A 13,311-nucleotide genomic window follows, 5' to 3' on the forward strand; every position below is an offset into this window, starting at 1 on the left:
ACAGAGCAAAGGAAATTAGACAACAGGTTGAAAACTATTTTTGACCACCAACATCATTCACAGAAATCAACTACCTACAATATGAGATTCATTTTTTGGTACCTATTAGGAAATAATGCATTTGATCTGCTAAAACACTGGTTATAGTACTGTATGTTGTTGCTTAAATGACTTTGTTTTTTACAAATAGAATATGTCTTTGTTTTCAGCAACAAGCAGAACCAGCAAGACCTTCGGTATTTCCCCCATCAGCGTTGCCTTTAGATATGCTAAATGAGGCTGTTGCTCGGTTTGGGACTGTGGAAGAAGTAATAAGATACCTTGAACCAGAAAGATGGCATTTGGACATAGAAGACTTGTATAGACCATCATGGCAATTACTGGGGAAATCCTACATCCATGGCAGAAAATCCAGAGGTATGTGTGGTGTATTTTTGTAATCAGCAATTATTATTGGCCTCATTTTCACTTTTTTTTTTTTAAAGATATTTTGTTAACAATGAGCATATTTTATGTCTCTTAAAAGCAAATTATGTAATACAAAACAATAATAATATTTTTAAAAAAAAAAGCTTAATTACTGTAGCAATCCAAAATGTTATCCATTCATTTTACTTTATTTGTTATGGTAACCATGACTGAGGTTGTATATTAAGATACAAAGCACAAGACATAACACACCGCTCACTCTTAAATTTGAAACACTCTTAAATAATATTATTTACCAGTGTCTATTTAATGACATAAGTGAGTGCTACCAATGTACAATAGTTAATAATGATAACAGATTGAATGAAGACATGACAGGGTCACAAGATCATTCAGAAAGGGTACATTTTTGGTGCACATCACAATAACAATTTTAAATTTTTAGTGAATACATATATTGCAAAACCAAGGTGAAAAAATTAAAAATGATAATAAAATATTATTAAAACTAACACGTAGTGCTGATGTTACTAATTCCAGCCAACTTGTATCCTAACAATAGCAGATGTAAATCCGCAACACTGTGAGGTGTAGATACTATAATGTGGCAATCACAGTTAAATCCTCCTGCTAGATATAATCAAATCAAGATGTCGACCTCACAGATGGTAGTAGTGAAATCACCCATACAATTAAATTACTAGCACAATGTCAATGCATGTATAGATGGATATTCTCTATGCCACAATGGAATAATAGCATAGCAGACCGTGTAAGCCAAAGTCGCAAGAGAAATAACATAAGTAAAATCCTCATCAGAGAAGTGAGGATGCACAGTAATTAAGGTGAATCCCTGAGCAACTGAACTACCATATGAACGCTGCTTGCTTTCAAGCAGCACAGCTCCAACATCGCTGTCAACTTGTACTGGGAGTCCCTATATCTAGTGAGATGCTGTATAAATGGAATAGTTCACAACTGGCATCCAAACACTCCGTAATGTGACCGCAAATCTCTGCAAAATACTTAGCTGATAGCAGCTTGAACTCTGCTTCCTTGGCGGTACACAGCGCTGCTCAAAAAATACTGTAGAAATGTTTTAACAAAAAAAAAAGAAAGAATATATCCAGTGTAAGAAATGTGTCAACGTGACCAAATTTGGTTAGTCTTTGTTTCAGTTGAACTTTCAAAAAAAGTTTGAAATTAGTTTCAATAACACCTGAAATGCAAAGCTCCCCTCATTGACCTCTGTGTGATGAAAAATTACACATAACTGATTGTTGGTAAACATCAATAATGTTGTATTAGATGGAGGCCTGTGAGCTTTACTGGGTTCACACTCTTTGCCAAAATACCCTATCACAACTCACAAATTGTACAAATCTCAAACCTCACCTGGGCCTCGCTATTATTTGGCCCTTTATATAATGTATGAGGATAATCACGCCTGATTTAACTGGGTACAACAAAGTGTAAAGATTGGTGATCTTTTACATCTATTAATTCAAACAGGAATGATGTTCCTACTTGACTTTACTCACAAGTACAGGTTAAGAAGTTATTTACTAAAGTCTCCCAGCTACATAAATGAGGCAAAACCAGTGCAAAAGAATTGCTTCAGATTTATCAAAGGAAAAACTTCAATTGCGTTCAATGGGATTCCACGTCTTTGATAAATAAGGTGCTGCACACATTTGTATTTATAGATTACACACTGTGGATAGTGGTGCTATCTGTATCCACTGTCAAATACATTTGTGGCACAATACATACTGTAGTGGCAAAACTGGGGTAACTCAGGGCAAGTTATCTGAAAGCAATTCGATTTTCTTCCCCTTCTTAAATCCACTATAACTTGTTTGACCCAGTTTTGCAGCTGGAAGACTTGTGTAAAGTATGAATTTAATCAAATAACATTTTCTCCCTCTCTCTGTCACTGCAATGGCATCAAAGGATGGTTTTCCTGGAGAGCTTGTGCCAAGAAGATTAAGTAGAGATTGGTTGTTTTCACGATAACCAGTTCTGATATTTTTTTCTGCCGAACTTGTGCTAATGAGATTGAGTAGTTTGATCCAGATTTGTGAATGGATCCGTTTTAATGTAAGATGTCATTTGCGTTTTCCAATTTTAAAATACCCCTGTTTTTGCCCATCTTTAACTTTAAATATTACACTGCGGGTTTTTGGTATTTCAATTAATAATTTACCTTGTTACTGGCAGTATTAATTTTTATAGATTTAGTTATTTCTCTCACTCTATAACATTTATAACACAGAGGAAGAATGTTGGATTAAAGACTTTGGTCAATCAATATTTACATTGGTCTATTTCAAGAACAGTTGCTCAAATTAAATTACCAGACCAATTATCAATTTTCCAATTCTCACAATTTATACCATGCAAAGGAAATACATATTGATAAGCGAAACATGCTGGTAGCTGACTGCTTAGATTTATTCTATATTCATAAAGGCTTTCAAATGTCCACTAAAACTGACATTGAACTGCTGAGTGGTATTTGAAATGGTAATCCTCCCTTGTTCAGTACTTAAATAACCTGACATGGTATGCATTTGTTTGAAGATGTACTCTAAAGCAGAGTGCAAAATGAAAAAAACACGTCATTGGAAAAAAAATGATGAATAGCACCTTAGAAAATGTTGACATTTAAAACCAGGTTTATCAAGGGAAAATACTGAGAGCAGAGATTAATTATTTTCCTACATTATATCCATCTTTAACAGCTAATCTTTCTGGAACATTCCCAAAAATATCACCTTTTTGAAATGCAGAGAATCTGCAGCGTTGTCTACTTTTTCTACTTACTGTATTTTGAAATTTAAACATGGGGTAATGTGTGATTACACGTCTTAATGTATTGTTTTAGCAAAACAGTAATATCTTAAATAAAGAAACAACACAGTTCTTTTTTATTCTTTCAAATGCAGTGTGCTTTGAGCATGTTTTAAAATAATACATTCTATACATTTACATGCATGAACATGGTATTTATTCAGGGTTCTTAGTAAAAGGTTCCAGGGTAAATCTTCAACAAACATTTAAATAGACAAATCATTTTTTCATTGAACAATGATGTTATTATTTTAAGTCAAGAAGTATCTCACTCACTCACCACATTTAAACACTAATTGTGTGAGGTGGTGCATAATATGATGTTACCTAATTGTGTACTTTGTCATATATACAAATGTACTGTATGAAGAAATATTAAGATGTACAGTAGTTATCTGGAAGTTTTGATATCCAGTTGTTGAAATACAGTACAATAAGAGTATCCAGAAAGCTCGGAAAGGGACTATCATGTATGGCACAACTTGGGGCACGTGACTTAGATATGCAACAGGGTTAATACACATGGCTACTCTAGCCAACTAACCTCTCTCCTCTGCAAAGGTACCTCCAATGAGTTAATATTAACCCCTTACTCAATTGCAATCATATCTATATGCTACCACCACCCAAGATATGCAAAAATATATAATTAATAAATCTGCCAGGGTCTCAGGTCCCTGTCTATGATAGAAAAAACTATTCACACACAAAAATGTGTTGTAGCAAAATGTGTCAGAATATTTAAATACTCTCTCCAGAGCGTGCAAAAGTTCATTCAGAGCCCAAAGCATCACTTATTAAATGTTTTATATTTTAATATATATAAAAATACAGTGCTTAGATTACAGAAAAGGGGTTACAAGAACATACAATAACAGGATAAAACATAAAATAGAAATTCCTAAACAGTATATTATCAAATGTCATACAGTAGGTTTTCTCCCAGAGAGGTCACTGGCATAGGAAGATGAGAAATCAAGTATTTGGTCCAAACACACCTCTGATTATCATAATCTGTGCTAAGATTTATATCCTATTTTTCCCTATTGAAACAACATAAATCCATCCCAGTCATAAATCAGCTGTGAGATTTACAGTTTTATGACAAAAACTAAATTTGAACTTTACCCTCAGTATTCAAACATACTCATAACTTTTCTTCTGTAATACTTACACACATGTGAGCTGCATCAATACATTCAGGGGCTCATGGCGGACGCAACGAGACTAAGCATGAGTGACAAATGGATATATGTCCCCCTGTACCTGCCAGACCTCCCATATCTGGTCTCATTGCATTCGTCTAACAGGTAACAAATACAAATATCAAAATTGTATACTTCAGCATCAATGTCAAGTCCCTGATTCCATGGTTCATATCTTTGGGATGGTATAGGATAGTCACACACCCTGGCAATCCATAAACCTCTTCCAGGGATGCTTCTAAAAACCTTTTGTTTATGTTAGAGAACCAATCTCTGACAAAACATATGTCCTTATCTCTAGATTATATTAATTTTAACACTAGGCCTGGCCGAGGAGTTAACAGACATTACTTTGGACTTTTAACTCCCAACTCTACTTAAGTTCCTTTTGAAGCCCAGAATAGACCCATGACAAGTCACAAACCCCATATCTTGTATTATTAAACCCAAATTGTACCTTCATTAACCCCTGAAGCATCAGATGGATTAATACACATAGTATTCCATGATATTATCATGATGGGGACAATTCTTACTGTGCCATGTTGTTCCCAATAGAATTCCATGTGGGTCATGGAAAAGTTTTTGAAGGCTCAGCGGTGGCAGAAGTGACTGACTTGTGTAGCTTCAAAATGCATTTTTAGTAAATTACTTCCTGCTAGAACATTTCCTCTTTCTTTCCACACAATTATTTTTGGCATTGTATACATGATAAGTTTACTCATCCAGATTTAATATTTTGAAACCGTTGGGTGAGTTTAAAGCATGAGTGGAGTAGCCATGGAATAATGCCTTACTGTGAGAGAGTGGGGCAGGTAATCAGGTGCGCACTCACATCCAGGTATATATTGAAAAGACAAACAAAAAACACAATAGAGGAATTATTTCCTAGCCATTATACTGATGTAATCCTACTCACTTTTTATACGAGTAGTTCAAGCCTTGTAGTTGTTACAGTAACCAACTCAGATAGCAGATCCCAGGAGGAGATATCCCAGATATGGAAGAGAGGACACTAAAAAATATAGTGCAGGTTGTTTTATAAACATAAATTATTAAAAATTAGTAGCACTTACAAACATAGGTAGGTTTTGGGCATTGGGACCACCCTGGGTCATAAAGTGGGTGAAAGTCCAACAGTCCTTGTTTAATAGGAGAAACCACGTGGCGGACGTCCACTGCTGCTCCCTGGGTCCAATGACTCAATCCAAAATGGGCTATCACTTACTGTGAGAGACCCTACTCCCATTGGAATAATGTTTCCATACATTATATCCCTAACACCTGCACTTAGATTGTTTTGTGTTGTTGTCTTCCTTTCCATGTATGCTCCCCCTGGACTGTGAAACTATATTCCAACAAGCAGTTATCACAGATACTGTATATGATGCAATACATGCCTGGGGCAATTGAACAAAATCTTTAAATCATTGTAGTAATTCAGCATTACCTATCAAATTACTTGTTATCATAAGTAATAATAACATATGAACAGGTAGTTAATCTTCACTCTACCTCAAAAGAACTGTGGGTCTAGCTAAAAGAATGTAACACTGCTGGGACACGTATTACAAGTTACCACCTTGTTCTGCGTTATTGATGAAAATGTTAATTGTACTTAATATTGTTTTCCAAATGTGTACTTCTTTGTTTTTCCCCAGAAGGGTTTTTTGTGGAATGTGTGATTATTAAACAGGGTGCTGATTTAATTCAGATTGCTGTATTTATTGTCATACCAATCATTTAAACTTAATTGATAAATAGAACCAACCACAAAGAGTAAAATATGCAACATATAAAATCTTGCTGAGTGAAAGCGAGTTTTAGCATGTTCGAGAAAAGTAAAGCATACAAGAAGTTGTGCAAAGAATCAAGGGTGCCATTATGAAGCCACTAAATGTGTACATTCCTTTTATTCATTGCAGTTTGGTCCAAGTATCACAGCTCATCTTAGCCCACTAGTCTGAAAAAGTATATTACTCATTTTATCCAAAAATCTATTATTAAAAATATGCTTCTTACTTCACAAATCAGACATTTATTGTCAAATAAATATATCATTTTTAATACATACATGGTATGACGCAATTTGCAAAAAATAGCAATGGTAAGTTATTTTAATAATGGAATTTTTCAGTGGCCAAGACATTAATCCTGTAAACCGTGCATTTCTGTAAATAGATAAATCTTACTTATTGTATCATTGTACTGTATTTTACTGCACTGTTTTTCACTTCATTTCTCTGGACTATCAAATGTTATTCCAGTTTTTCTAAAGATTCCCCTCATGGTCTTAAGCCAGACCAGATAGGTGGGCCAACCAATGAATATCCTTTTCATGTGCCTGCGGGAGAAGAAGCAGCTCAGTGAGTAAAGACACTGACTAGCACTGAGTTTGATGCTGTAGAACCTGGTTCAATTCCTGGTGTCACCTCCTTGTGACCTTGCCCAAGTCACTTTATCTCCTTGTGCCTCAGGCACCACAAAAAGCATAGATTGTAATCTCTACAGGGCAGGGACTGTGTCAACAAAATGTCTCTGTAAAGCGTTACATAAAATTGCAGTGCTATACAAGATCAAGCAATTATTATAGCTGCATTGTACATTCACCTGTGTACAAATGCATTCTCTTATTCCTACAGATGTAGACAACATTATTGTACCCATTCTGGCACAAAATCAAGTTTCTGCTGGTGGGAATTTGACTTTTTTGGTGCTTTTTGCAATTTATTAATTTGCTTTCCCAAATTCTGCAATTTAGAGCCTTGCTGCATGATAATGGTTGCCATGACTTTGGCTACATCTATTAACCCTGGTGTGGTTTGTGGACCACAGAGAAACTGTTTTGTAAAAATAAATCAATGAAAATAATGCTAACATGTATTTTTTGTGTGCACAAAAGAGCTCGTAAAACAGCGACTTCTTATTTTTGTCTTATCCTGCACAGTTGGAGATTTGAGCCTGCTCAAAGAAGAAGTGAGATTGTACAGCTGTACGCCACGTAACTTTTCAGTGTCTTTGAGGGAGGAACTGAAACGAACGGATACTATTTTCTGGCCAAGTTGTCTCCTGGTGAAGCGCTGTGGAGGAAATTGTGCCTGTTGCAATCATCATTGCAACGACTGCCAATGCACCCCAACCAAAGTCACCAAAAAGTACCACGAGGTATTTTAATCCTTTTCTTTCTATAAAACTTCCAGAGCAATGATACATACATGACTTAAAGTGAAAACAAAAGTGATGCGCTGAAAATTACAAAGTGAAGTGTTACAGGGTGATTGAAAATGCATGGAGCACTTTAAAAATAACAACAAAAACTGTCAAACGCTGTATTGGTGAATGTGCAAAAGATTCAAGGAACTTCCCTTAAAGGTAGAGAGTTGCTGCTGATCAAGTAGATGGCTCAAACATCAAAATCTGGGATAAGGAAAAAAGAGAAAAGCACAAACTGTGTAGTGTCAAAAATATTTAAGTGGTATAAAAAGTGGTAATGAATGCACGTACAGCATAAATATTCAATATAGACAGTGTGGTATAAAAATTGTTAAAAAGTGATCTCCAATCCAGATGGACCCTCGCACAAGTACCCAGTAAGTTTGGCTGGTGAGGGTAGCTTCTGGTCCCAGGAGTGCGCACCCTCTTGCTCCACTCAACCGGGCGAATGTAGATGGAATCACACTTTCGATTGGGACGCGTCCTGGTCTGGACTGCTCACGAATGACATCACCGCCCAAGTCCAGCCAATTCCGAGCAGGAGTTAGATTGAAAAGTTCACTAGTAAGCCTTCATACCATAAAAGTTTTATTGTTTAGGTAAAGGCAAGTACACAATAGAACATGAAACCTGACTATTGTATCATGCACAAGTACAACCAGGTTGCCTATTGCTATTATCAAATGTGTCAAAAGTTTTATACTGTAGGTAAAGGCAAAAATTAGGACACAATAGCTATATGCAATCGGTTTCGTAGCGGATGCTACTTTCTCAGGGATAGTAGGGTACTGGTAGTGTGTACTATTTAAACCCCTCTGCAAGAAGGCATTGGTTGGAAATACCGGTACAATTAATAAAGTAATATTGCATATAATTAATTGTTTAATACAAACATATTTTAAAAATGTATATTAAAAAACATCAAAAATAACAAATATTAGTCCTAAAAAGGAAAAAGGAAACAAAGATTGGCAGTCCCTTTGTGTCCTATCAGATCTGCTCCTCTCCTCATTTTAGGCTCATTGGATATTCATAATAGCTTACATCTATGGTTATATTTCTTTATTAAGTCATTTACTGCCAATTTGTGTTTCCCTTTTTCCTTATTAGGACTAAAATCTGTTATTTTGGATGTTTTTTTATGTGTTTGTATTAAACAATTAATTATATGTAATATTTCTGTATTAATTGCAACTGTATTTTCAACCAATCCCTGCTTGCAGAGGGGTTTAAATAGTACACACTACCAGTACCATACAATTCTCTGAGGAAGTAGCGTCTGCTATGAAAGGCATTGGATATAATTATTGTGTTCTTGCCTTTACCTATACCCTAAAACGTTTGACACATTTGATAATAGCAATAGGCAACCTGGTGGTACTTGTGCATGGTACAATAGTCAGTTTTCATGCTCTTAGTCACCATCATGTATTGTGTGCTTAAAAGGAAAACTGAACTAAGCTTGCCACGTGCTACCCACCAACAACAAAGGTGTCCATCCCTCAGACCATATAACCACATATTGCATAGTATATTCCATCATTCTTGTTATTCATAGGATAATGAATGGGACATGTAACAGCTGGTACAGTATTGTGGCATTATTTGCCATTTGCCTGAAATCTGTCTGACATGCATCCTGATCTTTGATATTAGTGGGAGGACCCATTTGATAGACAATTGAGGCAAGTCTCAGGTGGTCGTATATAGGGCCCAGGGATGGACACCAGTGTTAGTTGTCAAGTGTATTAGAACAGGTGGTATGTTGGCACTGATCCAAAAAAGATGCAAATGAATGCACAAAGCAGTGCACTGCCCAGGGACACAGGTGTATAAAAGTAAAAAAATATTTATTGTCAGTCAGACATGACAAACAAGGAGGTAAACAACCTCCAACGCATTTCACACAACAAGGTGCTTTATCAAGGAGTATGGTACAACACACTGAGCCCTCTTTTAATACACTGCAATGATTAATTGGATTTCACGCAAAAAAAGCCTCTAAATGACGTCATCATCATGTGCTAACAAGCCGCTATGAATATACACATCCATGATCGTCTGTGAGTACCTCCCTAGTGACGCCCCCAGTGATGTCACAGCCAATCACTCCCGAGGCTGATGGACAGCAAGGGAGACACCCCCCTCCCCCCCACCAACGGAGACTAGCCACATACTGATCGTGCGTTCCAATCCCCTCCCATTGAGGTCAGAGGGGATTGGAACGCACGATCAGTGTGGCTAGTCTCCGTCTGTGGGGGGGGGGGGGTGTCTCCCTTGTTGTCCATCAGCCTCGGGAGTGATTGGCTGTGACGTCACTGGGGGCGTCACTAGGGAGGTACTCACAGATGATCATGGATGTGTATATTCATAGAGGCTTGTTAGCACATGATGATGACGTCATTTAGAGGCATTTTTTGGCGCGAAATCGAAATAATCATTGCAGTGTATAAAAAGAGGGCTCAGTGTGTTGTACCATACTCCTTGATAAAGCACCTTGTTGTGTGAAACGCGTTGGAGGTTGTTTACCTCCTTGTTTGTCATGTCTGACTGACAATAAATATTTTTTTACTTTTATACACCTGTGTCCCTGGGCTGTGCGCTGCTTTGTGCATTCATTTGCATCTTTTTTGGATTACTTCTACTCTACAAGCAGCTGGACACGCCATCTGGATCACTACATGCTCTAGGAGTGGGGTAAGATCTTCTGACACTCTATTATTATGGATCATCGCTATTGCTACAAACTGGGGTGAGTCTTTAGCTCTCAATATATAGCTCTTTCCAATGAGGCACAGCCTAATGTAATTTTACATTTATGCTGTTGCCTTCCGGATTTTGATGCTTCTAGTGTTATACTAACTCACCCAGTAGTTCTCCCTCTCCACAAATGAGCTATATGTGTTTCCCTAAACATTGATGAACATTACTTAATCTCTCTGGACTGTTAGAGCACCCATTACTTCATATACTGATATGTTGGCACTGGCCAGCTGGGATCAGCTTTGTCTGACTGCCAGGCTTTTACTCCCAGTTCCAAACATGTCACGTATATATGAAGGTTATATTGTTATACGTTTCCTCGAAAATCTCAGGTGGTACTACTGGTAGTGGTGGCAGTATTTAGAGAACAGGGGTGCACAGCTGTGCTGTGGCATTATGGCACTGTTACACTGGTCAGCTGAGCTCAGCTATGCATGTCAGTTAGCTCTCTCTCTCACTCCTAGATTTGCTGCGTTTACTGTATATTTCAGTTATGTTGGCATTCATTTGCTTCCACAATTTTTCAGGGGGTATTACTGTTGGTGGTGTTTAGGGCATAAAGGGTGGACATTGGGTTTGGTTATGGGCACTCATACAGGTAGCACAGTTACATTGGTCAGCTGAGCTCAGCTTTCAGTCAGACTCTCAATTTCAGTCCCAGACTTCCAAATGTGTTACATGTAGTATACAGAACATACAGTAGATTATGTTGGTATACGTTTGCTCACAAGTCTCAGATGGTTACTACTATTAGGGTACATTCTTTTTAAATGCACCTCATTTTTTTATACACATTCCTTGGGCTCTTCCTCATACCCATATATCAGAGATGAAACATATAAGACAAACATAGAACAAGCTGTGTACCAATAGGGATGTTATGTCTGTGCTCAGCATTGTGTATGAGTGCTTGTTTGGGCTTCACAAAATGGTAAAAAAAGAACTAAAATATTAAATTATATCACTGGTAAACTGGCATTTCTGATGATAATGCTGTTGCTGATAGACAGTAGTGGGTGCTGATGGTGGTGGTGATATGCCATGGGTGGCATTGCATTAGTGGCAGCTCAGATCGTCAGTTCAGCACACAGCTACTATAGCAGTAAATTGTAATTGAATTTGGAACCAACTCAGAAACAACAATTCTACATAATTGGGAATTAATCTGCTTCCTCCTCAGAAAATGATGGCATGGAGAGAAACAGAACATAACAAATCCTTGGGAAATTATAAAATACTTATTAATTTGAATTTATGAAAACCCTTCCACATTTCTACTAAACTGATTGGTTTATGATTTATTATGATGGATCCAGCTGTGCTGAACACTCATGTGTGGCTCGCTGGCTGGTGGATATGCCAACTCAGGCCAACTTTCTTTTTTTTCCCCATCCAGTAATTTAGAGGGTAAGAGTTGGAATAGAGATACATTGTCTCACATACTGCACCGACACACTTTATTCGAGCAAATACCCGGTATGTACCTGGCAGATACCTGGAATGCGCCGCTCCTCACCTCTGACAAGCCCCGTTGCATTTGCCTTCCCAGCCTGGGTTCATGCCTGGCTGATGGGCGGCTGATTTGTTAAATGATAATGATTAGGATTTAATAGGCTGCAATGCTTCGCGTGTCTACCAGATGGCATAAATTCATGAATTGTAATGCAGTATATATATATATACTGTGCAGTATTGCAGCCAGGGGGAATAAAATGCTTCAATCCCTGCCTAGAAAATAACCCAATATACTCGGGCAGAAAACAGTCACAAACCTCAATACACCCGGGTATACCCGAATTCGTGGGACTAGCCGAGCTCGAATAAAGTGTGTCGCCAGTGTATGTCTCTACAGTGTTAGTTGCCCTTGCTTTCACCTTATCCTACGTATCAATTCAGACTGTTTGTGACCTCATGCACTATGACAACAAGTCCCAGAGAAAACGACAGTACTTTGGCTACTAGTAACAATACCATGACCACCGTCACACCCTTTCCCCGTGCCTCGGCTTGGTGATGAAGTACCACTTGAAGTAGATGCATAACTGCATCTGCTACTACTACTTTGAGTATCCCTATGCTAACTACTTCCTAGTAATGCTTCTCTTCTTTTAGCGGTCACTGGTCACTACCATCCTTCTTTTTATTGTGATGAGTCTGACCATAGCCCTTTACTGTCCACCTCACTTTGCCTTTCCTCCTCCATCAATTCTTGCACTCTCTTCTCCCTGATGATGCCAACATTGTCTCTCACTGCTTTGTGCTGCACATAGAGCCACTCTAGCATGAACAGGGTTGAGTTCCACCAAATGGTTATTTCTGTTGTAACCATGTGATTTTACAAGTTGTTACAGTCCTAAAGGTAGCAGAGGGCACTCTTGAAGGGGTCAACTATTATAACATGTGTCCTGAAGAAAGAGATCATCTGATTCAAATAATGTAAAATAAAACAAAATCAAGTAGCATTTACGCTTTAAGGGGAATTGCTGATATGTCATGGAAAAACATTTGTCCACATTCCTTCAAAAAGGGAGAAGTTTTGGCCTGCTAAAGTGTTTTAGATTGCACTATTTTTATTTTATAGTAGATATATTGAAGTGGTAAAACATGTCTTCATTGTGGAACATACTGATGAATGGTAAACACCAAAATAAAAATAATCATATCTTATATTTACTGAAATCAAATAAAGGAATACATGTTATTATGCGATATTCATCACTTAGATTTCTGCTAAGAAATAATATTTAAAATGTTGTTTTAATTCTCCTGTTTTAGGTTTTGCAGCTTAAACAGAGGAGCGGTGTAAAAGGACTGCAAAAATCTTTGACAGATGTGCCTTTGGAACACC

The 13,311-nt window shown here is 37.4% G+C and overlaps 1 protein-coding gene across 1 annotated transcript; it reads left to right on the forward strand.

Annotated features, from left to right (window-relative positions):
* Positions 1-209: 209 nt before the first annotated feature.
* Positions 210-13,307, forward strand: LOC142483206 (platelet-derived growth factor C-like; the record flags this gene model as incomplete). Its single annotated transcript, XM_075583274.1, has 3 exons — positions 210-417; positions 7,435-7,652; positions 13,239-13,307. Coding segments are annotated over 3 exons (495 nt in total), but the record flags the coding sequence as incomplete, so codon positions are not given.
* Positions 13,308-13,311: the final 4 nt, after the last annotated feature.

Source organism: Ascaphus truei, unplaced genomic scaffold (genome assembly GCF_040206685.1).
Source record: "Ascaphus truei isolate aAscTru1 unplaced genomic scaffold, aAscTru1.hap1 HAP1_SCAFFOLD_3072, whole genome shotgun sequence".
In the NCBI taxonomy this organism is placed as follows: domain Eukaryota; kingdom Metazoa; phylum Chordata; class Amphibia; order Anura; family Ascaphidae; genus Ascaphus; species Ascaphus truei.